At 47.1% G+C, this 26,381-nt stretch overlaps 1 protein-coding gene across 1 annotated transcript in view; it reads right to left on the bottom strand.

Moving 5' to 3' along the window:
- Cnih3 (cornichon family AMPA receptor auxiliary protein 3) overlaps positions 1-21,065 on the bottom strand; it is a 107,328-nt gene extending 86,263 nt beyond the window's left edge. Inside the window, exon 1 of the mRNA XM_021169883.2 lies at positions 20,563-21,065. Coding sequence (XP_021025542.1) covers positions 20,563-20,643 — 81 coding nt within the window. The 5' untranslated portion in view covers positions 20,644-21,065. The remainder of the gene's footprint in view (positions 1-20,562) is intronic.
- Positions 21,066-26,381: the final 5,316 nt, after the last annotated feature.

The following is a 26,381-nucleotide window of genomic DNA, read 5'->3' as shown; positions in this document are numbered from 1 at the left end:
GGTTAGGGTTTGTGATCACCTGCCTGCCTCTCAAACAGAAGCCTGCTCCTACGGGGAGAGGATCATCTCCTAGGGATGGATACTGAGTAAGTGCCTATGGAGATAGACAGGTCGAGATAAATGGATAGATGACAGAAAGATGGGTGGATGATAATTAGGTGATATAAAGTAGGATAGACTTGTTAATAGACTGATTGGTAGATCAAGAGATGATAGATAGGGCTGGAGAGTTGGGTCAGCAGTTAAGAGCACTGACTCTTCCGAAGGTCCTGAGTTCAAATCCCAGCAACCACATGGTGGCTCACAACCATTTGTAATGAGATCTGATGCCTTCTGGAGTGTCTGAAGTCAGCTACAGTGTACTTACATATAATAAATAAATAAATCTTTTTTTTAAAAGAGAGATGATAGATAATATATAAATAAAATAGTCAAGACCCCTCCCCAATACTTTCCTCAAGACTGTGTGATATTTAAAATATGGGGATTAGCTTAATATTAATTATATAATTCTCTGTGTCTATGTGCATGTGCGTGTGCATGCGTGCGTGCATTTGTGGGTGTGTGTCTAGACTAGAGATCCATGTTGAGTGTCCTTTACCACTCTCCACCCTGTTCTGAGGCAGGGTCTCTCACGGAAGCTGGGGCTCACCAGCAAGACTGGTAGACTGGCTTCCCAGTGATCTTTAGGCTCCATCCGTGTCTTCTTCCCATCGCTGAGATTACAGATGTGCCCTGGCACATCTGGACTTTTGCATGGATTCCGAGGATCTGAGCTCAGTTCCTAGTGTATACATGGCAAGCTCTGTACCCACAGAGCCACCTCTCCAGCCCCTCTTGCTACTTTGATTTCTGTTTTTGTTTGGTTAGTTGGTTTTGGTTTTGAGAGAGGCTTGTGCTCTGTAGTTCAGTCTAGCCTTGAACTTATCATACTCCTGAGTTCTGGAATTACCACTCTGTACTTCTTATTTAATTAAAACATTCCTCTTTGTCCCATCTGAAAACAAGCTAAGTCACCAAGTCCAGTTGTGACTTCTTGGCACACACAACTGAAAGGACCAAGGTCACAGCATCCATATTCTTTTTTTTTTTTTTTTTTTTTTTGAAAAGTTAAAAATCCCTTAATTTTTTATTCCTGGTACCACTACCACAATTTACAGGGCAATATACCTGATGTAATGAAAAGAAAAAGAAGAAGATAAAGCTACAACAGAGAAAAGACCTCAGGAATGTACATCTAATTGACACTACATTGCATTAATCAGTAGCTGCACTTTTTGCAAACAGTGGCTGTGACAGCCCTGAACAAGAAGGGTTTCCTGTTTAAGCTGCAGTAACTTTTCTGACTATGGATCATCATTCCATCTGTGGCAGAGTTTTACAGTTCCTCTAATGCATTTGGGACGACTGTCTCAAAGTAACCTGCAGCTTTCCTGACAACGCCTCGCTCTCTCTCCTGCTAAGAACTGTAGCCGTTTCTGTTTTATTTTAAAACCTTCTGCTACCATGTCCACCATGTCCACTTCCAGATCCATAGCCACCACCATAGGGACTGCCTGAGCTTCCTCCTCCAAAACTGCCCTCCTTCATGGGTCCGTAATCAATGGGTCCATTGATTGTTGCCATCCACCGTATTCTTGACGTACGTTGCTATAAAGCGCTTTACAGAACGCACGTCTAGTACATAGAGGACTAAGAGCTCCCTCTGCATTTGCTTCCCACAGCTATGGCCTCAGCCATGTCCCATTGCCACTGGGGTTAAAGGACTCTCAGTTCCAGATGGTTCTAGGAGTCTGGATTCAGAACAGCGGACAAGAAACCCCCTCACCCCCACCCATGCCCAGCACAGGCAGCACTGTCTGCCAGCAGCAGGGCAGTCACACTGCTCCTGGCCCAAGCCCTCCCATTGCCCTGAGGTTTGGAGGGCTACCCAGCTGGTTGTATTCTTCCTCTTGCACAAATGTGGTGCTTAGTGTGTTAATAGAAGAAGGGCATTTTTAAACGAGGGAGCAGATCAGTCAGCAACTAAGCTTTTCACACGGCTTTGATGAGGCGCACATGCATGTTACAGCCACAGCCATTTCCCTTGTGGCTTTTACTTCCTCTGACCCCTGTGTAACCATCCCAGAATGGTGAGCAGAACTGCTTATATCAGAAGAGCCAGGCAGCCCACAGCTCTGAGGCAAAGTATCGAAGCTTCCCTTAAGAGGCAAACCATTGCTGGGCAGTGGTGGTGCACGCCTTTAATCCTAGCACTTGGGAGGCAGAGGCAGGTGGATTTCTGAGTTCGAGGCCAGCCTGGTCACTCATTCTGTAGAGTGAGTGTCAGGACAGCCAGGGCTACACAGAGAAACCCTGTCTCAAAAAGAAAGAAAGAAAGAAAGAAAGAAAGAAAGAAAGAAAGAAAGAAAGAAAGAAAGAAAGAAAGAAAGAAAGGAAGAAAGAAAGAAAGAAAGAAAGAAAAGAAAAGAAAAGAAAAGAAAAAAAGAAAAAAGAAAAAGAGGCAAACCATGCCACCTCCCATTCACAGAGCCAAACCATGTACTCTGCACTATGGTAAAAGTTGCCAGTTCTGCAATCCTACAAACCAGTAGGCTGGTAGAGATGTGAGGGTCATATGGAGTGACACAGACAGGGCTGAAGGGGTCCTGCCTGGCTGGCTGTGTGTAGCAGGGGACTTCTGAGCACAGGTTCATGGGGTCATGGTGGGTCCGCAGCATTGTAAAAGGAAGAACCACTCAGTGTGTGCAGAAGAATGTGGAGGACTTCAACCTCAGGGGCCATTGCCCAGGCACCATCCAAAGCTTTTGAAACAGGGTCTCTCCCTAGCCTGGAGCTCACCAACTAGGCTAGGCTGGCTGGTGAACAAGCTCAAGAAATCTGCTTGCCTCTGCCTCTGCTGCTCTGGGGTTGCAAGCATTTCCCACCATACCTAGCTTCTTTATGTATGATGTGGGGATCGGACTCAGTTCCTTATGTTAAGCCGGTCTCCCTAAGCTTGGGGACTCTTTTTTCTTACTCTTGATTCACACTTACAGCTGTTCCTTCTGACTAGGTAGCTTGGTGCTTTGCTCAGGTGCCGGGGTGGGGAACGATGCCCATGCCTGATATAAAAGCACGCTGCTGCCTCCAGGGCCTCAGAAGTGCTGGTGATGAGAAGGCAGGCCCTTTGCTAAAGGCTGGTGGACAGTCATCACCTGGGGGTGGAACACATTCCGAGCTATCAGCCCAGTGACTCAGTCCTGCTAGCCAGACCACAGACGGCCTCACCGAGCTGAAAATGGAGCTAAAGAAGGTCTTTGCCCCCAGCTCACAGGAAGGCAAGACGTTCAAGGATCTGTGATGACAAGATAGCAACTCTGGTTTTAGAGAGATGCTTGTTTTTCTTGAGTAAGTTGAGAAGCTAAAAGACAAGAGCTAGTGACCAGGCAATGAATGTTGGCATTTCTGGTCACCCACACTTACAAGCATTTTCCTATGGTCTGAACTCTGCGGAATTCTCTCTGTTCCCTCTTCCTTAGCACAGTCCTAGGGGGACAGTGACCCAGGTCCTTCGACTGTGCCTAAATCCCTGTCATACTTATCCAAAACTAACCATGTATATGATCTGCAGGGGTGGGGGAAAGAGAGAGAGAGAGACGGAGAGATGGAGAGACAGAGGGGGAAGGAGGAAAAGAGAGAGAGAGAGAGTGGGGGGGGGCAAAGGCTGGTCATTCTTCACTGTAAAGCTGGCTCTCTAGATTGTTTCCCTCCATTCAATGAGTACCAGTTCCTTTCCAGAAATCCCTCTTTAGACTGATTTCCAAGAACCTTAATGATATACCCCTTCACAGAACCGGAGACTGTAAGAGGGACCAGAAAAACTGAGTAAGAAAACAGAAAGGACGATGACAGCAAAAGGTAGAAGGGCGGGACCCAGAATTTTTTGTGTGTGTGTGTGGGGGGGGTCCTCTGGTCTCCTCCTCCAGACCCTGTAACCGAACACACAAGGAGATGCAGACTTGGGGGCTGTGGGGGCTGCCTGAGGTTGGGGGGCGGGGTTGTCGAGAGCACACAGCCTGTCAGCTGCTGGCCCCTTTCTAGGCCACGACTTTATGTCTAAAACTGCCAACCAATGAGAGAAAAGCGTGTCAGGACCAAACACCAGACTTTTCTCCAGTCAGCACATATGTGCTGCTGGCCTCTGCTCAATTCCCAATTGGTTTCCAGAACCTCCAAGAAAAAGTAGTCTGGGATCAGTCTCAGCCCAGCAGTGATGGAGTGGCTTCAAGCGATAGCACATCCATTCAAGCCCTGTCCTGTCTTCAAAGAATGACCCCATATTCTCTGGGAGACCATCTCACCCCACCCACCATCCAACACACTCCATCTCAGTAGAGCTTAAGAATTTGTTCCCAAACTGGAAGCAGTGGTGTATGTCTTTAATCCCAGCCTGGTCTACAGAGCAAGTTCTAGGACAGTCAGGGCTCAATAGAAAGACCTTACTTAAATAGAAAGTGGGGGAGTAGGCAGGCAAGCAAGCAGGCAGGCAGACAGACAGACAGATAGAAGAAACTGTTCCCAGCCTTTTCTCCCACTCCATCCTTGTGAGCCCCCAGCACTAGTTTGTTGCCATGGCAATCCAGAACCCCCATCAAATGAAGGGCCCCTGCTCCACCCAATGTCCTATGATGACCTGTGACAATAAGGACAACAAATGTCTGTTCCAGATTTTAGGCAGCTCAGGGTCATTGTAATAGAATGTGGCCATTATGGTTGTTTCCCAGTGACCACAGGGCTGGGAAATGGGGTCATCTACCCAACTATTCCAAATTGGTCCTGATGGGTCCTGGTCTGTCTGTAAACACCGTGAAGCAGTTTAAAAAACAGACACAACAATCAGACATGTAGCACAAAGCCCGCATAGCCAGGTTCACCTTGGACCTCTCTCCTGTTATCCAGGGATACCCATCAAATAGAGTGACACCCTCATGAGCTACCTGCCCACATTCTGACTCTTTTCAAGACCTATTTCCTCATCTTGCCTGAACTCCATCAGCATTTAACCCTTTCCTTACCCACACTCCTTCAGAGAAGTTACTAATTCCTTTTCCTAATCAGGTTTGCAGAACACATTTAAATATTTCTTTTAGCCAAGATACAAATGTCTCTATTATCTAGGGGGCCATCTGGGCTGCCACTGCTAGCCAGCCATGTTGCTATCAACTCTTTTTTTAGAGTTCATGAATCAGTTGCCAATGAGGAAGAAAAAAAAAAAAAAGGGAGCCAGTGCCAAGACTCTCTCTCCTCCCCTGCACTTTTCCCCAGCAGTAGAAATGGATCCCAGAGTCAAAATGGACCATGTGAACACAGAAACAGAAAATCTACTGAAGACTGATGCTCTGGAAATGTCAGCCCACGGTTCCAGACATCATGGAGGTGGGAGGTGGTGGCAGCTTACTTCCCAGCCCTGGAACCTACCAGCTGGGCTAAGTGATACTGTGCAGCCTTCAGGAGATCTGAGGCACATGCAGAGAAGAAATAAAAGGAGCCCAAGAGCAATGGAGAAAGGAGCAAAGAGGGAGGAAGGCTGAACAAATAGAGAGGAGGGGAGGAAGGTGAGGGAACCAGAGCCCCCTATCCTAGGACCATTATAACCACAGACTTCTGAAGCAGCCCAGAGCCCCTGCAGGGCAGTGGTGAGGAGCTGAGCTCCACCTGTCTGCTGCAGGATACAATGTAAACAATTTAAGTGGCAGTATACCTGAAAAGAATATGAATGGAAAGTGGATGAAAGAAGAAGGCACATATGAAACCTGCCTGGGGCTTTTCTCTATGAGAGAGAGAGAGACCCAGAGAATGGGAACCAATCGGTCAGTCAAAGCCTATCTTACACTCAAAGGGTCATCAGCTCTGGCTCCCTCTGCCCAGACAGTCTGGGGAAGTGTAGCTCCTGGCTGCTGGCACTCTGCAGGAGGGTGGGCAGATAGAGTTAGGAGCCCTCAGCCACAGGCTCAGGGTCCTGATGTTCCCACTAGGACATTCAACCCACACTCTGCCAACTACACCAACTATAGGGTGCATAGCCTCCCGCCAACTCCTCCCTTCACTCTGCTACATGAAAGAGAACAAAGTGTCCGCTACAAAACAGGTGTCTGCATCCGCATGAGATTTGCACAGCTGTGACATTTTTGGTGGTAATGGGGGCAGGGATTAGTTTTATTTCATTTATTTTTTTAATGAATGGGTGCTTTGCCTGCAAGAACGTCTGTGCAACACATGAATGCCTGGTGCCTAGAGAAACCAGGAGAGGGGTCAGATCCATGGGAAATGGAATTACAGATGCTTGTGAAGTGCCATGTAGGTGCCTAGAATCGAACCCAGGTCCTCTGCAAGATTAGCGAGATCTCTTAACCACTTAAGCCACCTCTCCAGCCCCTAACTTTATCTTTTGATGAATCTGGCTGAAAGCACACACACTTTTTTTTTTTAATTCTCAAGGCAGAATTTAAACAAACAAAAACCTAGAAATCACAACTAGCCTGCAAATTGTCACCCAGTGAGCTGACTGATGTCCCATGTCCATGCCCACAGCAGGGCACAGCACAGGCACCACAGTGAAAGTCCCAGCTCCCTTACCAGCCAGTAAGGTTCTCTGCCTGGTCCACCCCTCCCCCACCTCTCACCCCAGCCCAAGGGCAGGCTACACCTCTGCAGGGACTTGAGCTGAGAAATGCAAATCAGGTTTTAATGAACTACAGAAAAAAAATTTTTTTTGCAAGACACCCTTTTTATCTCTTAATAGCAGGCGTATTTGTCAGTTCATATACAGCACTAAACAGTCTCAGCCCTAAAGTCATGGGAAACACTGATAATCTCTTCCTGATAGAATCCCTGGAAGAAATGTCTGAATCTCTGCTTAAGGACCATTAATAATTTCTGGCATTTAAAGTTTAATGATAAGATATAAATGTGAATTTTACAGTTGTTTGCAGACTAGAAGGAATGCAATAAAACCAGCCAGGTACTGCAATGTACACGTCTCGGATGCCCCAGAGGTCCTGGTTGGTCCCTAGTGGTGTTAGTTTGGAAAGTTCTAGAAACTCTGGGAAGTTGGGTCCAGATAAAGGAATTAGGTTATTGGGAGTCTCTTCTTATGGGATGTGCTGGTCTTGGACCCCTCTCCCTTCTTTTCTGTTTCCTGGCTGCCTTGATGTGACCCATTCTGCTCCACCACTCCCTTCCTGCCGTGATGGACTTAAAAGTCAGAAATAACTCTTTGTGCCCTTAAATGGTTTCTCTTAAGGATTTGGTCACAGTAACAGAAGTGCAATTAACTCCAATGGTGTCTGGCAGAGGACAGAGGTTCAAGGAGTAGCAGAGGGTTGGTACAGAAAAGACGTGAGACTCAGCACACTTCTCTACGTAAGAGTGTGGAATTCTGCTCCTGGCATTTACACAGGAGAACTGGTAGCGGTCTTGGGCAGGCATCTGTATACCGTGTTCACAGCAGTGTCATTCACAATGACAAGATGGAAACAGGTCAAGAGGATTAGTCGGGGTTCTATGGAGGACCTAAACCAAGAGCGTACATGTTACAAGAGGAAATTTATGAGTTGCCTCAGCCCCACGAAGGCCATCAGTGCCCAGAGAGCTGGGAAAGCCAGAGGCTTCTCAGTCCAAGAGGCTAGAAGTATTGAGAAAGAGGAACCAACATGCATCTCCAAACTGAGGCTGGAGGCATAAAACCCCCTAAAGACTCACTTCGAGTTGACATTCAAAGGCCAAAGAATCATCATCGTGATGGCATGAGCAAAGATGGGGGCCACAGGAAAACACAAAAGCACACACTCAGGCTAGAAGAATGGCATGCCGCTGTTGAGGCTTTCCCCCCTCTCCTCTTCCTCCAGCCTTTAGCTCCATCCATGCCCCAGCCTAGTTGGGGCCACTCACATTCAGGGTGAGTCTTTTGAGTTTGCCTACCTACGTGGCAAGTCACATCTGGAAATGCCCTCGCAGCCACACCCAGAGTGTGCCTTGCCACCTCTCTAGGCATCTCTTGATCCAGTCAACAACCAAGATTCAGCATCCTACCAAGTGTACACTGATAGATAAATGGATGGATATGTGACATATAGCACATGGAGCATTACACGATCTAGTAAGGATTCAATTGTGATATATGCCATGTCGTGGATGGACCCTAAAGATGTTGTGCTAAATGAAATAAGCCAGGCAGAAAGGAAAAATGCTGCATGTTCCATTTATATAAGTAGAGATACATTACTTGTATTCAGGATGCACATACGTCCTAGAAAGTGGAAAGGCAGATGCCAGGACTAAGGGGAATGGGGGCTACTATTTGGTGGGCGGGTTTCAGTTTAGAGGTGAAGTTCTGAAGATGGGTGGCAGATGGGTGCCAAATACACTCGATGCACTTATAATGTGTTTAAGGGTTAAAACAGTTAAGAAAATAATCATTTCTGTATTGTACCATAATTTTAAAAATCAAACTTAAAGATGTCAGAGAAGCTATACAGACCCCAGAGCAGAAACTGCCATGTTAATGAGACACCTTTCTCTCAAGAGTAGTAGGGGACACTTAGTCAAGGGTAGATACAGGACAGAACTAAAGGAAACAGGCAACCTGAGGAGCCATCCCGAGTCTAGCCATGCTAGACCGACTAACTGACAACTGGACAGAAGACAGCCCAGTCCAGTACTCATTTGGCATTTGCACAACTTCCCGAGAAAGAAGGAAGCAGCCAACTCCTGCCCTTCGTGTGCCTGGATATATTGAGGCCATGGCGGAGCCTTCAGCTACAGTGGGCTAATTGTGTTTTGCTTGTTTCTAGTTATTTTTCTGGTGCCAAGAATTGAACTCAGGGCCTGGCAAATGTCACAGAGACACTCTGCCAAGACTATACTTCCAAGGATGATTTTATGGCCCAGAAACTCTGGCACAATCCTCAGTCCAACTTATTATTCTAAGACACTGGCCTCAGAGCCAGGTAGTTATGGAAGGTTCAGGTCTCAGAGCCCCTGCAGGGCAGAGCCCATATTCCAAGGACCCGTAGAGGTGGCCCTGGCTGCCAGGACTGTGGGACAGAATCTAGAGGTGGGGAAAGAGGCCAGGCCAAGTGAGCAGGGGAGGAACTCTTCACTCACAGGGCTGTGAGCCGTGCCTTACCAGGAGCCATTCTGAACTCCTCCTCTGGCAGTCAGCTGCTCTCCCACACTTCCCCTGCCCTGCTGAGTTGCATGCATGCTGTCCACCCCGAGCATCCAGGAGAATATGAACAGCCCACCTACAGATGGAAAGCTATAGGGGCAAGCCAGCTGGCCACCTTCCTACCCATGCCTCTTTCATGGCTTCCTGCCTGTATTTGTGAAGTAGCAAGGCCCTCCTCACCCTCGCCAAACCCACCTGAAAGTGAGATTATAAACTAACTAGCATAAAGAGAGCAATGGTGATGTTGGTAATGTGGACCCTCGGAGTATCTGTAACGCTTAGGAGAAGAATACATGAAATGCCTTTGTAAAGGAGAGAGAGAAAAAAAAGTACCAAGTCCCAGGGTAATGGGTTTAGCATCCAGGGAGCCTTGGAGAAGCCATTTTCTCAGGCAATGATATCTGGACTCTTGAACTCTGTACCAAACAGGTACACTGCACAAGGTCAGGAGACAGAAGGAAGCAGCCAGCTCCATGCCACAATGCCTCTTCCAGGCACAGAGAAGATGCAGGAGCATCCCAATGTGTGCTGTGTTCATTCCTGCACATACTGCCCAGCAGGGCCAACTGCTGGGCTCCTCTTCTTCAAATGATGAAACAGCTAGACCCATTACATTCACAATTGTGAGAACACAGGAGAATATTTACATGCTCACTTGCCTGCCTGTGCTCAGCTTCTGGTTTCACGGGCCAAATGAAGCTTGCAGAGGTGACTTATTCCTGTCAGCAGTCTGAGGGCCACCACCCACCAGCCATGTGCTCAAACATGAATCCAGCATGTTCCTTAAAATTCTCAGTAAGACTGTAAGCATGTTGTTACGGCCAGCTTCTACGACTGTTGAGAAGCCAAGGTGCATGCTCACACGTGAAAATATATGAATACACAAACACACACACACACACAGAGAGAGAGAGAGAGAGAGAGAGAGAGAGAAATGAGCCACCCAAAATTGTCATGTCATAGGACTGAAGTGAAGAATGGATAAAAACAGGAACAGAGGCATACAGTAGAAAAGAACATGCAGAATTTAGATCCAGGAGACATGATTTTTTTTTTCCTAGTGTCAAGAGTAATAAACAAACACGTCCAAGGATCAACAGTCTCACTGTGGTGCTGGGGCCCCTGAGACTGTGTCAGTGGGAGACTAAGTTCAAAGGTAGGCAGATGTCTCCAACACCCAGTATCTTCCTACAGTAACTTCATCCACCGCGTAAGACCTTAAGCTGAGTCTTTCAACCCCATCCCCTGTTGAAGGATCATCTAATCAAGCCTCTCATGGATTTTAAAGTCTAGGGCACTTTTCCGAGTTTCATTTCTGTTGCTGTGATAAAAACATCCTGACATAAAGCAACTATGGGGGTGCTGGGGGAAATGTTTGTGTCAGCTTACAATGCCAGGTAACCATTCATCATTGTGTGGGGAAATCAAGGAAAGAATTTCAAACAGCTAGATCCATTACGTTCACGATTGTGAGAACACAGGAGAATATATACATGCTCACTTGCTTGCCTGTGCTTAGCTCTGGTTTCTCCATACTTTTAAACAGTTCAGGAACCGTGCCTAGGAAATGGCGCCGCCCACAGTGGACTGGATCTTCCCACACTGATTAAGTTAATTAAGGCAATCCCTCATAGACAGGTCCACAGGCCAACCCCGTGTTGAAAGTTCCCCTTTTAGACTCTCCTCCCAAGTGATCCTAGTTCTAACCAAGCTGACACTTAACTGTCACAGGTATCACACCGTGCATGCAAAATTGCTGGAGGCCCCATTTCAGTCTATCAGCCCACCCTTGATTTGGATGCCGTTGTTTCCGATTTGTGTTTCAGCTTTATTTTAGCACATGTAAGAAAGTCTTGTGTTTGCCTCTCTTTCTACGCTAAATTAAAAATATTTGCCAGCCTCATCATTAAGTTCTGCATTGGTATTCAGAGACCAACTTCGGATTTAATTGTGCACTTGGGAGTTTTCATGACCTTTATGGGATTTAATCAGACTCCCCATGCTATTTAGCATACAGACATTTCAGTCACCCATGAAGATTCAGACACTGGGCATGAGTGATCTCCCTCACCCCCAGCAGCAGCTGCCCCACCCCCACCCCCACCCCCCAGATCTGAGGTTGGAATTCACTGGAGCAGCTTCCCTGTCTCTAGCAGGACTCATCCTGTGCCTCTCCTCTATTCAGAACAATCCAGTTTCCTTTCTAAAGTCCCTCAAGCCACCACAAGAAGCAACCTGAACTGTAAAGACATCCGCTGGGATTTAGTATTTGCCCCTATAAGCCACAAGGAGATTGTCTGCATCTGGTTGCCAAGTGGTGAACAAATGGTATATTTCACAATTAGGATCAAAAATGGGTCTCACAGGGACTGGGGAGATGGCATCACAGGAAAAAAAAAAAAAAAAGACACTTGCCACCAAGCCTGATGGCCTGAGTATGATCTGTAAGACCCACATGGTAGAGATAGCAGTGACTCCCACAAGTTGTCCTCTGACCCCCACGTATGTACTGTGCCTGTGCACATATGCACACACATGTACATATATACACATACTAAATGTAATACACTTTTGATGGGTATCACAGGGGCTGGTGAGACGGCCCAATGAGCAAGTGTGGGGACCCGAGTTTGAATTCACAGACCTACATTTAAAATAATAATAATAATAATACTCATGGATGTGCATGCCTGCAACCCCATCATTGTGAAGTAGAAATAGGCAGATCCTAAGAGCTCCCTGACCACCTAGCCTAGGACGGTTGAAGGATCATGAGGTGTGGCCTTGTTGAAGAAAATATGTCACTGGGAGATGGGCTTTGAGATTTCTAAAGCTCATGCCACGCCCAGTCTCACTCTCTGCCTCCCTCGTGCTTGCAGATCAGATGTAAGCTCTCAGCCATTGCTCCGGCATTGTGCCCGTGTGCTGCCATGCTTCCTGTCATGATGGACATGACTCTGAAACTGTGAGCAAGCCCCCCAATTAAATGCCTTTTGTGAGCTGCCCTGGTCATGGTGTCTCTTCACAGCAATAGAATAGAATTCCCTCGCAGACAGAGCCACCAGACCTGAGATGCCTCCTGCAGGTCTGGGATTGTATAATTTTAGAAACCATCTATAAGACTATTGTAAGTCTAGGAAACTATTCATCAAGGAAGAGTTTGTCAAGCTTGGCTGGCCCAGTAAATTAGCCAGATGCTGAATCTACTTATGCTGCAGTAAGAGCTCTAATCATCAAACCACCCGTGCGCTGGATAGTGAGGCCACAACAGATGGGAGCCATTCCAATCCCCAAGAACCTGTAGCCTAGTGCTGCAAGACCAATGGAACCTTGGGGTGTAAGGGGACAGGGGAAATAAATGAGGGGCAGTGGAGGCTTCTCAGGAAATGTAAGGCTGGAATTCAGCCAGCCCAATAAGGAAAGGGACGAGTAGACAGCACTCAAGGGAAGAGTAAGAACCCATTTGGGAACTTACTGGAACAGACGGTGTCAAGTAAGGGTGAAACCATTGACTGGACCTAGCCTCGGAAGCCTGCTAAGCTTTGTGGGTAAGAGAGTTCAGAAAGGCTTTTATTCTGGAGATGACATGAAGAGATTCTCTCAGCTATTAGAGCTCACTCTGGAGAGGGTTGTAGCATATGGATTCAGTTGAGTGGGATGAAAACCCAGGAGTCCAGTTTTGAAAGGATATGATGCTCCCAGGAAGAACAAATCAAGCCTGCCCCAAGGCAGGGAGGGCCATGAGGCAGAGAAGAGAAGACAAGTGACTATGTTTGAATGGTGCATGTCCCAAGAGGGCACACATGAAAGACTTAGCCTTTCAGAAGTGAAGCCTACCAGGAGGTCATCCGGGCACTCAGATGTGACCTTTTCAGGAGATTATGGGACCCCAATCTCTTCATTCTCTTTCTCCTTGCCTCCTGGTTAATGTAATTTACGATTTTACACTGCTTCTTACCCTTGAAAGACTACCTCAATAGAAACCCAGAGCCATCTGGTCACTGGATCATGGAGCCCAAACAAATCTTTCACAAGTTCACTCTCCCAGTGACAAAAAGTTAATGCTTAATGATAACTGAGAGAGAAGAAGTGGAGAGGTCTGAAGCTAAGGACCAGATCCACCGAGGCCTTGAGTGACGAGGACACACAGGCTCAGTGTAGAACAAGCGGGAATGGGGCCGGCAGCTCGTGAAGGCAGACTCAGGCCTGTTCTAAGTTCAAGTCTAAGAGGCAGAAAGAAAGAAAGAAAGAAAGAAAGAAAGAAAGAAAGAAAGAAAGAAAGAAAGAAAGAAAGAAAGAAAGAAAGAAAGCAACCAGGAAAAAGGTGAGAAAATGTTCAGAGTAGAGAGAAGAACCCAAGGCATGATCCAGAAACAACTTGAGACTAGAGGGACCAGGAAGGCAAGTATGAACAGCAATGTCCAGACCACAGAGAGGTCTCTGTAAGCTAACTGATACCCGGAGACCGCCCAGCAGAGAGCCATTGGTGTCCTTGGCAGGCACTGAGTGAATAAGCACTGTGGACAGAGGGCAGGGGTCAAAGACTTTCAAGAATTACCTTAGGAACAGGGAAGAAACACAGCTGGCAAAATACCCAGACCTGGAAGATGGATCCATCCCCAGGGTATTATGTGTCTGTCTGATGGAAGAAAATAAAGAGAAAGTGGGCAGGATCTCGGAAGGCAAAGCCTATCTGGAAGAAGAAATAGCAGGTCAGAAGGCCTGGAGACACGGCTGTGGGGTGTGGTACTGAGGGTTCAGGGACACATGTTGAATCAATGCTCACAGAAGACAGCAGCTTCAACAAAAGGGAAACCGTGGCTAGAGTCAAGGGAGAAATGAACTTGCCAGAGCACACACAGAGAAGTTCTTAGACGGTGGGTACTATGCTCTGGTTGTTTCATTAAAAACCATGTTGAAATTTAATTGCTGTTGCGAAGGTATGAAGTGGTGGGACCTTTAAGGGGCAATGAAGTCATGGATACCACCTACATGAATGGACCAAGGCTGATGCCATAGGTGGAATTAGTTCTAAAAGTATAATGTGGAAACCATCCCCCACTTCCCAACACATGCTCTCATGCCAAGTGGTGCCTTCCATCACGGTGTGATGTAGCAAGAAGACCCTTGCCAGGGGTAGCCCTTAGATCTTAGAACTATGAGCCAAATAAACTCTCGTTTCTGCTACCTGGTCTACCATGTTCTGTTATAGCAACAGAAAAGACCAAGATGGCAGGGCAGTGAGGTGCTCCTCATGACAGGCTGTGTCATAGCAGTGCAGGGCAGTGAGGTGCTCCTCATGACAGGCTCCATCATATCAGTGCAGGGCAGTGAGGTGCTCCTCATGACAGGCTGTGTCATATTAGTGAGCCTGACATGAACACATGAGTGTAGGAGCTTCTGGGGCTCCAAGAATATGTCAAAAACATAAGACGGTATGGAGAAAGTTCACAACTCAGACCCAAGCCATACTGATGCAGAGACTATGATAAAGACTTTCTGCTGATTAGGGGTGTTGGGTTCCTTGGGGCAAGTTTAATCTTCGCCATTGGGATATCTGATTTCTTCTTGTTTCTTCTTTGTGCACATAACAAACCACTAACAACAACAACACACACACACACTTCTCAAGGCCCTAGCATTTATATATCCTCTAAAAAGGCAGAGGTGTGGTCAGGGGGTCATACGTAGTCTCAGACAGGAGGTCAGGTGAGCGACCACAACATAGGTCAGTAAGGATGTGTCCATGACTACGTCCAATCCTTGGTGGATCTGCCTCTGAGAGTGGCCCACAGAGGCAGACAACAGTGACGGCCAAGAGTGGAGAGGGTGCTGTCCAGACATCACACTGATGGGAAAATGAGGCACTTCTCAACTTCTGGGAAGAAAGTGGTAGCAGAAAACAGGTCCAGAGAATAAAGCACAGAGCCACGGGAATGCACAGTAGAGAACGGAATACAACGGCTGGAGGAGACAGGAGGAAAGTGAAGGCAAGTGTGGTCTCAGCGCTGGTACAGATAGAAGCGTCCATGACAAGACCTCACAGCTTCGCCTGCCGTTGCTCAGAGACTGGAGAGTCAGGGGGAAACTTTTGGTAGCTCCACTGCATCTCACCTTAGGAAGCCTGGAACCCATAAGCAACTGAGGGAGCTCTGCCAGCCAGCACTGGCTTGTTTCCAGAGCCTCCGAGTTCTGTCCCCTCCTCTGTTCTTACAACATGATTGATGGAGATACAACGGTGACAAGACTGGCTTTGGGAATGGGCCAGCCAGCACTCACCACAAGCAGAAACAAACAAACAAAAAAAAACAAATACCACAGCAGAATACCAAACAAATACCAAAGCACCCCCCAAGTTTGTCAGTGTTCCCCACCTCCTGTGGGAAGACACACACACACACACACACACACACACACTAGTATCACAGGCTGTGAGCCTCCCAAATGGTTGGTCTTCTTTGCATCAGTTGTAGTTCTCCAGGTTCCAAAGCACCACAGTCCATAAAAGGATGCAGGGTCCCTTGCTACCTAGGGTGTGGTCTCCAGGGCAGCCAGAAGCAAAAGAGCTGGAGAATCTTTTGTAAAGATGATTAAGCATCTCTGTGCCCCCAGGATCATCCTCAGCTGTGGAGAACAAGGATGGGCAGAAAAGGCTCTTCTCTTTCTGCAGAGATGGAGAGATACCATGGGGAGGCAGGGGATGGGAAGGACAGGCAGCTGCTGCAGATACCTTACCCTGGATGCAAGAGGATGACTTGATTCAAACAGACCAGCTGTGGAAGCCAGAGAAGCCCTGGAAAGTACTCATGTTTGCCCCTGGCTCAGAGCAGGTCAAAGAGGGTCTCTGGGGAAAAGGCTACACTGAGCCCCAAGGGTCCTGTTTCACAAAACACCCCCCCTTCTTTTTTTATGGATGGGTAACTGGAGAAACTGATACCTAATCCTAGTGACCGGATCTGTGACAGGCTAGAACTGGCTGAAAGGTTCAGCAATGAAGAAACTTTGTCTAGGGAAATTTGCTCCTCAGCCAACTGGTACTCATTACTGCCTGTGAGGTCCATTCAAACTCCAAGAGCAAATGTCACCATGAGCCCAAGCCCATTTCAAGATGAAGTGACACATCAAGTCCTTCTAAAGAGCTTCACAGGGAACTAACTTTTATTTTTTTAGTTACTGAAGTTCAGAGGGACTCTAGAGATTAAAAACTTGGAAAATAGGGATGGAACGATGGCCCAGCAGTTAAGAGTACTGGCTGCTCTTCCAGAAGAAAGTTCAATTCCCAGGACCCACATGGCAGCTTACAATTGTTTGTAACTCCATCTCCAGGGAATCTGACACCCTCACACAGATATATATGCAGGCAAAACACCAATGCACATAGATAGATCGATAGATAGATAGATAGATAGATAGATAGATAGATAGATAGATAGATAGATAGATAGATAGATAGATAGATAGGCAGGTGGGTGGGTGGGCAGATGGGCAGGTGGACAGACAGAGAGATGGATAGATAGATATGAAAAAAAACCTGAAAAATTAAAAGCCTGAAATAAACGGTAATGCATCTTTGATCTTTTCAAAGAACGGCTTCATCTGTGTTTATATAATGAGACCGTCTGCGAACAGCCTCGGCCAAGCTGGAGCAGAAAGGATTCTGAATTGTGAGTAAACACTGTTCCTCTCAGACTGGCTGGAAACAGACATCACTCCACAGAGTGAACCGTTCAGAACACTTGTGAGATTTTCCCCTCTAAACATCCACATGCAGCTTTTAAAATGCACAACACACACACACACACACACACACACACACACACANACACACACACACACACACACACACACACACACACAGAGAGAGAGAGAGAGAGAGAGAGAGAGAGAGAGAGAGAGAGAGAGAGCACCCAATCCAATGTTTTATAGACGGAAAGATGGATGGTAGCTGTTTCATTGCATATTGTTATATTTTCAAACTTTTTTGAAAGGATCCTGTACCCTTTTGCTTTTGTAAGTAAAAGCCTAATTTGTAAGAAGATGAAATACAGGTTCTTCTTTTAAAGAGGGATGCACAGAGCTGGGTGCACTAGTAAATGTGACAAGCACTTTGGAGATGAAGGTAGGGTGAGCGTGAGTTCCACGCCAGTGTGGACTACATGTCAATACTGTGAGCCTTGCTATACTCCAGTCAGAAATTGTAACTCTAAATAGCTTACTTACATAGAAAGTAATGTTTTGGGTAACAACTATTATTAAATCAATAATTCAAAGCCAGTGATTACAGCTCGGGAAAGGACTTGGCCATAAGAGTCTCACAGACTCAGTTCGAATCCCAAGCCTAACACATACTAGCAGCATAAGCTTGGACAGGTTTCAGAGTCTCTCAGAGCCATGGATTCTTCATGTGTAAAAAGTCATCTGTGGGGAGTAAAGGATGCCCTGGCATGTAAGAGACAAGATACATGAAGAACACAGAGCCATGGTCTAAACAAGCACGCAGACAAACAACCCTCAGCTTTTCTTTCCTTCTGCAAAGCAAGAAAAATGCACTCAAAGATGGTGGCTGACGTGAAGTAACTTCATTTGAAGACAATGCAGATAGATTTTTTTCAAGGCAAAAAAAAAAAATATATATATATATATATATATATCAAGACTTAAATGTGCTGCTAACCAGCCTTGTGTATCTTTGCTTCTAGACATCCAGGGGAGACTGGGGGAGGGGAAGCAAGATAACTGGAGATACACCTGGCAGGTCCTCTCCAAACTACATAGTGGATAAATAGTAACTTCTATTATTCTCCTCAAGTAGGTATGCACCTGTACGAATAAATAGGAAAAAGGGGGAAAAAGGAGGGAAAAATACCCCCTACATCTCTTTTAGCCCAGGGTGATGGCATTTTAACCACTTTTATTAAATGCCAACTCGTTACCTGGGATGCCAATCCATTCTAAGCATGACTAAGTATGACTCACCAGATCAGGAAATGTGTAGAGACATAAGATGCCGGAAAGAAGGCAAATGTACCGTCTACTAACTCTCCTAAATTTTTGATTGAAACGAATGCACCATTCAACCAATGACCCACAAGCACAGTGTGTGTGTGTGTGTGTGTGTGTGTGTGTGTGTGTGTGTGTGTGTGTGTGTGTGTGGAGGTCAGAGTGTTTCTGAGTTCCCCTTTCAGTGTTCAGGTACCAGAGTTCTGTGGTGGGGGGTTGGACTGCTTGATTCAGAGAGAAGGAAAAGACTAGGGAACAGAGACTGACCCTGCTGTCACTATGTCACTTCCACCAGGGGTGCCACCAGGACCTGACTTGGGATTTGATTGTGTTGTACTCCTCAGATTGGGAGAAGAGAGCTCAGGGCAGAGGCCAGCACAGGATCACTAGGACATTCAGACGTCTCTTGTGCAACTGAACTGCCCAAATTCTACTGCCCAAAAACTACTTTATTAACTGGTCCTAGGGTTTTGTATATCCCTCCCCATCACTACACACACACACACACACACACACACACACACACACACACACACACTGAGGGAGAGAAGAGACTTCTTTCTCGTGACCCACCCTGCTTCAGGAGCCAGTGCAGTGAACATCAAGTCTGAAGGAGTCACGGGTGCTCTCAGGACCTCCCACCTCTCCAGGCAAAGCAAAACCAGGAAGAAACACCAAATTAAGTATTTGCCTTCAAGAATGTATAAGCCTTTGCAAATATGAAGAAGCTGAGAAAGTTCCTTTAGAACAAGGGAGCAGAACTCTGCTGTATGATTGAGCACTTCCTACCTTGAATCCCTGTTCATCCTATCCAGGAATCAATCTCTCTTTCCTTTCCTTTCCTTTCCTTTCCTTTCCTTTCCTTTCCTTTCCTTTCCTTTCCTTTCCTTTCCTTTCCTTTCCTTTCCTTTCCTTTATAATTGCCAACATCCTCAAAGTCCAACTGTGTGCAGTAGAACAGATCCAGCATTCCAAGGCAGAGAGGACAAAATCCCATCACATCTAACTGACTTTTTTTATTAGCCCTCAAATTCCTACATCGGACCCCCCCCCCCATTTCTATATCCCTAAACCAAATGATATGTGATTATGCAAGCTTAGGAAGAAGCGGAAGCTTAGATGTGATCTACAGGGTCTTCTCAGGACCGGTGGTTAGAAGTCCCTCCCTCCTCCCCAGGGGCGTTCCCTCTGCTCCTTGTCACTTGGCCCCTTAGAGCAGGAGACTCAGGGTACTATTTTAAGATAAACCCTCTCACACTACAGACCACTCAGACAAAACATCAGCATCTCAACTGCGCCTCAGTCTTCTTCTTCCTTCTAGGTCATCTCCTGTTGTACACAATCTCTCCAAGGCTCCCCAGAACCAGGCCTCCAGGAGCTCATCTCAGGGTCCCTCCATCACCTCCAACCCTGCTGGAAGGGCAAGACTGTGTTGTTAATGGTGCCTGTCAATCATTGGAACCTTGGCCCTTCTGATCAGCCTTCCCAGAGTGAGAAGAGGGCCCATAAGCAGCCTCAGAAGGAAGCTAGTGGGTCAAGGGTTTGTGAAATGTGACACAGTCCCCAGGAGATCAGATCCTCCTGCGTCCTCCTTACTCCCCTTTAGGAGTCCTCCGATCCACACAGCTCCACACACCACACCTGACGATCTAGGACCCATCTGCACTCCATAGCGAGTGGAAGCTCGTGCCCTGGGGATGATGGGACCTGGTCAGATCCACAGCATCTAGAACCTTATTTATCCCGGTCTTCCTCCGTCCCTCTTCTCTCTTCACTCCCATCTCTCTTGATTTCCCTCCCTTCCTGCCTGGCCTCTCCCTGCTTCCTCTTTCTTACAAGGCGCTCTGGTTGTGTTTCCACTTCGTCTCCAATTATGTCTAAACGCAACCCACCACAGATGCTGACATTTTAAATGTTTAGTTGTTATAGTTACTTGACTAATTGCCTGGGACACTGGCAGCGCTTCTTCTCTCCTGCAGGCAGGAGAGAAGGGGGTGGGGTGCAGAAGCCCGGCAGATGGGGTTTTGAGCCACTACTCCTGGCCTGTCTGGGACACCTTGCCACGCCCAGGAATGTGCCGGGCAAGGAGGCTCCACCAGTCACTGGCTCCAGCCAAGACAGGTAGGCGCCCAGCGCGGTACCGCTTCGTCTCAGGAAGCCAAGAACTGTGTCTCCTGCCCCGGGACAGGGGAGATGGACAAGGTCTGCCCAGCAAGTACTTCTGCCTGACCTCGCGGTCCGCCCACGCCTGCTATGTCTAAAAGGCCGGTGAAATGAGGAAATGAGGTGGGCGTGGGGGGAGGGAGGACTTTGGGGTACAGGAGAGTTAGAAGCCTCTGCAGGTTACTCACGTGCCAGATAGCGAAAAAGATGAGCGCAGCGCAGAGCACCAGGGACAGCATGTAGCAGAAAGCAGCGAAAGTGAAGGCCATGGCTGAGGACCCCGGATCCCACCACACACAAAGCCGCTCCCTGGAGACCAGTGCCTTCCCAATTAGCAGTCACAAAGATGTCTAGTCTACACACTCCGGGAAAAAACAAACGACTAGGAGCACCCACTACAAGCAGAGACAGAGTTGAGGGTCAGCGAAGCCTGGACGATTCCGGCAGGACTGGAGACCCGGGACCTGGAGCGCCCACAGGCACAGAATGCCTCTGGTAGCAACAGTCCCCCTAGCCGAGGAAGAAACCTAACCAGCAGAGAACACCTGCAGACCAGTGTCAACTAGAAAGGTTCTCGAAACTAACAGGCACCGGGTGCGAGGACTCCACTCTGGACCAGGCGAGGAGGTCCGGTCCTCTGGAAAGAGCTCTCTCTGTTGGTGCCCAAGCAAAGAGGTGGGGTGAGCACGACACCCAGACTTCAACAGCGTCCGGCCAGGTGCCTGGACTCCGGATCCCAAAGCCGCTCTGTCCCCGGAGCACAAGTCTTGAGGTGGCTGAGGTGGGCCAGGTCCCGTTAGCCCTGCGCCCCGGGCTGGGGTCTCCCAGCGCGGCTATGCGCACTGAGATGCATCCGGCCCCGGACCCAACCGCGTCCCCCGGCCGCCGGCTTCGGTAACCCGGTGCCTGGGAAACTGGGTCGGACCGGGGCGGCGTGGGCTCCAGCCTGGAGGGCCAGCTCCTGGCCCGGCGGCTGCGGCGCGGGTTTCAGGCCAGCAGCGGCTCGCAGCTGAATGGGGCTCCACCTGCTGCTGCTGCTGCTGCTGCTGCTGCTGCTGCTGCTGCTGCTGCTGCTGCTGCTGCTGCTGCTGCTGCTGCTGNCTGCTGCTGCTGCTGCTGCTGCTGCTGCTGCTGCTGCTGCTGCTGCTGCTGCTGCTGCTGCTGCTGCTGCTGCTGCTGTCGCTGGCGCCGTGAGGACTGCGGCGCTGGGACCCCTCCCTCGCGGCGCCCCACCCTCGCCGGCTCCAGAGCGCGCCCTCCCCGCGGGCGGAGACTGCAGCGGCAGCGGCGGGGGCCAGGGAGGCGACGGAGAGGAGATGCGGTGCTCGTCCGCCTCTCGTAGGAAACTTGCGGCCCCGAGCGCGCGGAGGCGGGAAGGGCAGGGACTCTTTGAGCACGTGCGCCCGGAGAGAGTGGGAAGGCGGAAGGCTATGGCGACAACGCATTGGCCGCCCCTAGGCTTCCAGCCCTTTGGAGCACACCAGAGCGGGAAGTGAGGGGTCGAGGGAGTGGTGGGCTCCTGTTGGTTGGGTCCTGCTTAGGCAGATTTCCCAAACTGTAATCTACTTCTGATCTAGGGTGCCTTTACTGCTCTACCCTGTGCCCCGCATAGGATCCTGAATTAGCGCCCATCCCTCGCATCCTCCACTATCCTGCTCCATCTGACCTTGGGATTATTGGAACCTGGTCAGTGGGGAGTGGGAGGTGGGGGAGGAGGGGATAAGGCAAGGGTGCAGAAAGTGTTTCTGTGTTGCTCTGTGGCATTACTAAGAGCTTACTGTTGAAAGCAGACTCGCTCCTACCTCCAACTTTCTTAGCCTCCTTAAATAAAACCTGAATAGCAATGAGTGTCTTCAAACCCAACAGGACAGGACCTAGCAGGGAGCAATTGCTACCCAATCAATCCGTAAACATTAGGGATCTCTGCCACAGAGGTTAAGCATCTTTAAAAAAAAAAATGTATCATAATCGCTCAATGAAAAAAAAAAAAGTTCCAACCCTGCAGATAGAACTTGGATTTCAGATGAGTCAGCACAGGAAGCAAGAAGAAATGTCCTGAGAGATGACTAGCAAGCAAGTCCCCCAGGAATCTAGGTAAGCATAGTGGTTTGAGGTGCACCTCAGAACATCGGATTATGTACAGAAAAGAATGCTTCGCTCCCGTCTTCCCAACCTCTGGATCTTACAGGTTTTGGCCCCTTTTCTTGCCACCTCTCCATGATGGTCCCTGAAACTTAGGGAGAAGGAATGTGATATGATTGTCCATTTGTGGCTGGCTGAGCACTCCACTGCACTTTGACAGGTCATGCATTTACATTAACTGCCCTCCACTACACAAAACAACTTCCCTCGTGAGATCTAAGAGCTGCACTAACCTATAGGTAGAGAGATACAAAGTTACGGGACAGTTTGATACTAGTTCCATTTAGCAAAACTGTAGAGAGTTATCCTCTGGACATTAACAATTCCCCAACCATGGATTCTGGGCCAGATATATAGTAGCAGGCATGAGTTTCCTCCTCAAAGACCTTAAACCCAATCGGGAAGCAGCTGATTGCCCCTTTAACATTCATGCCACTGCTGTGCCCATGGACATATCTTGCCACATCAGTCATTACTCATATTCATTGGGTTCACAGCTGGGTAAGACTGTTGATGAGCCACACATACACTCAGAAGCCTGCATAGCTCCTTGTGGTACTATGAAAGGTAGAAAGCAGAGAGGAAACTCCCTAATCAATGCTAGCTTGATTTCTCCATCTCCTGTGACCAACGTGTCTTCTGCAATAGAACCTTATCATCAAGTTCTGATGGGCAACCTGGAGCAAATGACAATATCCCTTGTTCCTTGCTGGTCTCTGAGACACCCCTAAATTCTACAGATTCTCTCTAAGTTAAGTACACAAATCTCAAGACTTGATGCTAGGTCCCACTATGAGAGAGAACATGCAATGTTTGTCTTTCTAAGTCTGGAAACTCTTTACTTTAAACACTTAATAGACACTAATGTGAAAGCATTCCGAGATGTTTCTGAGATCTTGGCTGGAATGCCAGACTTTCTTTGTAGCAGACATGAGCATAGTCTATAGAAGGGATTCCCATGGCATGTTTCCCACTGACACCATTTTTCTGAAGTACGAGTGATAAAGTTTAATTATATTGTCTAAGGTGTTACTCTCACCTCCACAAGATCAAAGGGGTTTAGATGTCTCATTTTAAATAAATTATTAAGATGCTGTATGTGAGAATTTCCTAGAAAATACATATTTTACTGTCTTGATTTATAACTTGTCAAATGAGTTGCTTTCTCCCTTAAGTAGAGATGCCTTCCAACAAGTGGAACCATGAATTTAATACTTATATAGACACAGTTATTTTTTAATGACTATTGAATATTTCATGTTTGAAATGCTTGATTATGCTTAAGTACATGTCGGGTAGTTTTAACACTTGAAGTATATTTTCATAGAATTTTAAATTGTTTTTATCAACATTTGTTGAATTCAGAAGATTTTCTCAACTATTTTATTGAATAAAATATATTTTATTTTTAATCAATCTTTTGACTGATAATTATAATTTAAAAAATTAAATCCTAAACTTTTATATAATATGATTGACATGTTGATGAATGTGTGTGTGTGTGAGTTATAGGGATTATTCTTAGTTTGCAAGAGACCTTTATGATAAAAGAGAGATTTACAAGCAAAAACAAATAAATTACTAACATGTATATTTCATATACCCGTGGGAGAAGCACAGAGAATGAGGAATTCTCAAAGAGGTGGCTTTGAATCCTAGCTTATATAACATCTTCAAATGACAGTACATTTCCTGAGAGGTGTCGGGCAGAGGAAAAAGACTTTAAGTATTGCAGGTGTGGTGACTTGGAATAGAACAAAGAACAGGCAGAAGGGATGGGGGGAGGCAACCATGGGCTCATTTGAGTAGATGGGATCTGGGCCAGTACAGTCCAGAACTGTAATGTGTGGTCACCTATTCTCCATGATAGGAGAATGTGAATTCATTTGTGTTGGCTGGAGGGGAGTCTTTTGTCTGTTTGAGTCTGTCTAATTGTAAGGTGTGATCAGCTATTCTTCAAGGTAGGAGAATGTGAATTCGTTGTTTGGAGGGGTGTCTTCCATCTGTCTGAGTCTGTCTCCTGCCTGTAAGCAGGTAGCTGGATGGCAGAGCTCTCCTGCATAGGCCCTGTCTTCATTGCTTTCAACTCAGTGATCATTCCTGTTTGGGGGTGATATAGTCAGGTCCCCCACAGTCTTTTAAGAATCAGTTCTGAGTGCCATTCAGAGCTATCATGTCAGCAACACCGGCGGGAAAACCATGGTTTTATTAAAATCATAAAATGGTTTTGTATTGAAGAAATAAAAAGTGTGTTGCTCTGTCCCAGTTCTCTTGGTGTGAAGGGCAATCAGGGCATGTGGCAGACCCTCCAGGATGCAGCTTATTATAAACATCCTTGTGTCCTCCATAGATGCAGGTGACTGGCAATGGAACGCTAATAAGTGTATCTTTAGTCCGTTGTTTCTCTATTCTGAGATAGTTTTTGATATTTTATTGATGAATTCCCCAACTTGTAAATATTGAAACACTGCATTTACAATGTATGCAAGAATTACAATGTGCAAACGATACATCTGAAGCAGTGATTATTAGCATCAGGGAATAACCATGATTTCAATAATGATAAGACTGAGAGGCACGCAGCAGGGAGTGCTTTGTAATAAATAAGTAGATGGGAGGCCCATCTATCAATGGCCCTGGTGACATCTCGTCATGATTAGCCTGAATTAATGAGTTTAATTTAAAATTTAATTATTAATTGATTTTTTTTACCATGTTCTGCAAGGACCACCATACTGTTTACCAGTCAGAACAGAGATCTTTCAATACTGTGTAAGAGTCAGGGCAGGTACACTAATGGATGTTGGCTGAATAAAAACTAAGGTGGAAAGCGGAATGACTTTAAAGACAAAGGCTTTTTCTACCTTGGGGAAAGCTTTGTCCCTCAGAAGATGTCTGGGGGATGCCTGGAATTAGGCGAGGAGACAGAAAAGCTCTGCCAACATCCAGAGGGAAGCAGGAAGCAATTTTCTGCAGACTGGAGAGGTTGGGGCCAAGGCTTTAGAGAAGAAAAGACACACACATTATTTCATGCTGGTGTTGTAGGAGACACAAAAACTGTGGCTGTGTGGTGCTGGTCAGGCCTAAGCCTTCAAGGTTCTCCAGCCAGCAAAGACAAGAAGGCCAGAAATAAAAGGACCAAGACTCAAGAAGACCCTGTGTGGACCTGGCTTCTGGTACTTCAGAATTGTACCAGCTCCCCACCTCCAGCATCTTTGCCTAAACTTGTGAGCATCTTCCTGCATTCCTAATAACAAACAAATCTCCTTCTAGTCAAGCATCAAGAGGGCTCAAAGTTACATTTAAACTATTTTAAATGGAGCCGGAAGATTATGTGTACACTTCATGCGAACCTGCACGTTGTGGTATTTTCCACATGTGAATGCAGACTGGGTGGGTTACAGAAACAGAGTCTGAACCCAGCCAGCAGCAGCCTGGCCTATGAGGGCATGCAGAGTGACCTAGGTTAGAGTGGACTAAAGCATCAGCTCAGAACAGAGCTGGCAGTGGCTGACTCCCTCCCAACTTTAGAAAAGTTATTATTAAGTCAACTATATGCAAGAAAATAGGGTAAGGTGTCCTGTGGGCACAGAGGGATGAAGAGAAAAGCCTTTAGATCCTGGTTTTTAGAAAGCAGCTACAAAATCAATTTGGGGACAAACTCGGAGGCGTTTGTGTCATGGTGCTGACTGCTGCTGAGTCTGACATGCGACAGAGGAATGTCTGTGAAACTTTCTCCTGCTGGTTTGCATCCCCTGAAGTTTTATGAATAGTCACTTTTAAAACCCCAGTTTTTAAGGCACTCCAAACATCTAAAGTCATCAAGAGAAAAAAAAAACAGGCTTTGGCAGTGTCTGACCTAGAC

Source organism: Mus caroli, chromosome 1 (assembly GCF_900094665.2).
Source record: "Mus caroli chromosome 1, CAROLI_EIJ_v1.1, whole genome shotgun sequence".
Lineage (NCBI taxonomy): Eukaryota > Metazoa > Chordata > Mammalia > Rodentia > Muridae > Mus > Mus caroli.
Note: the sequence above shows the minus strand (reverse complement) of the source record. Positions and strands in the feature narration are given on the sequence as shown.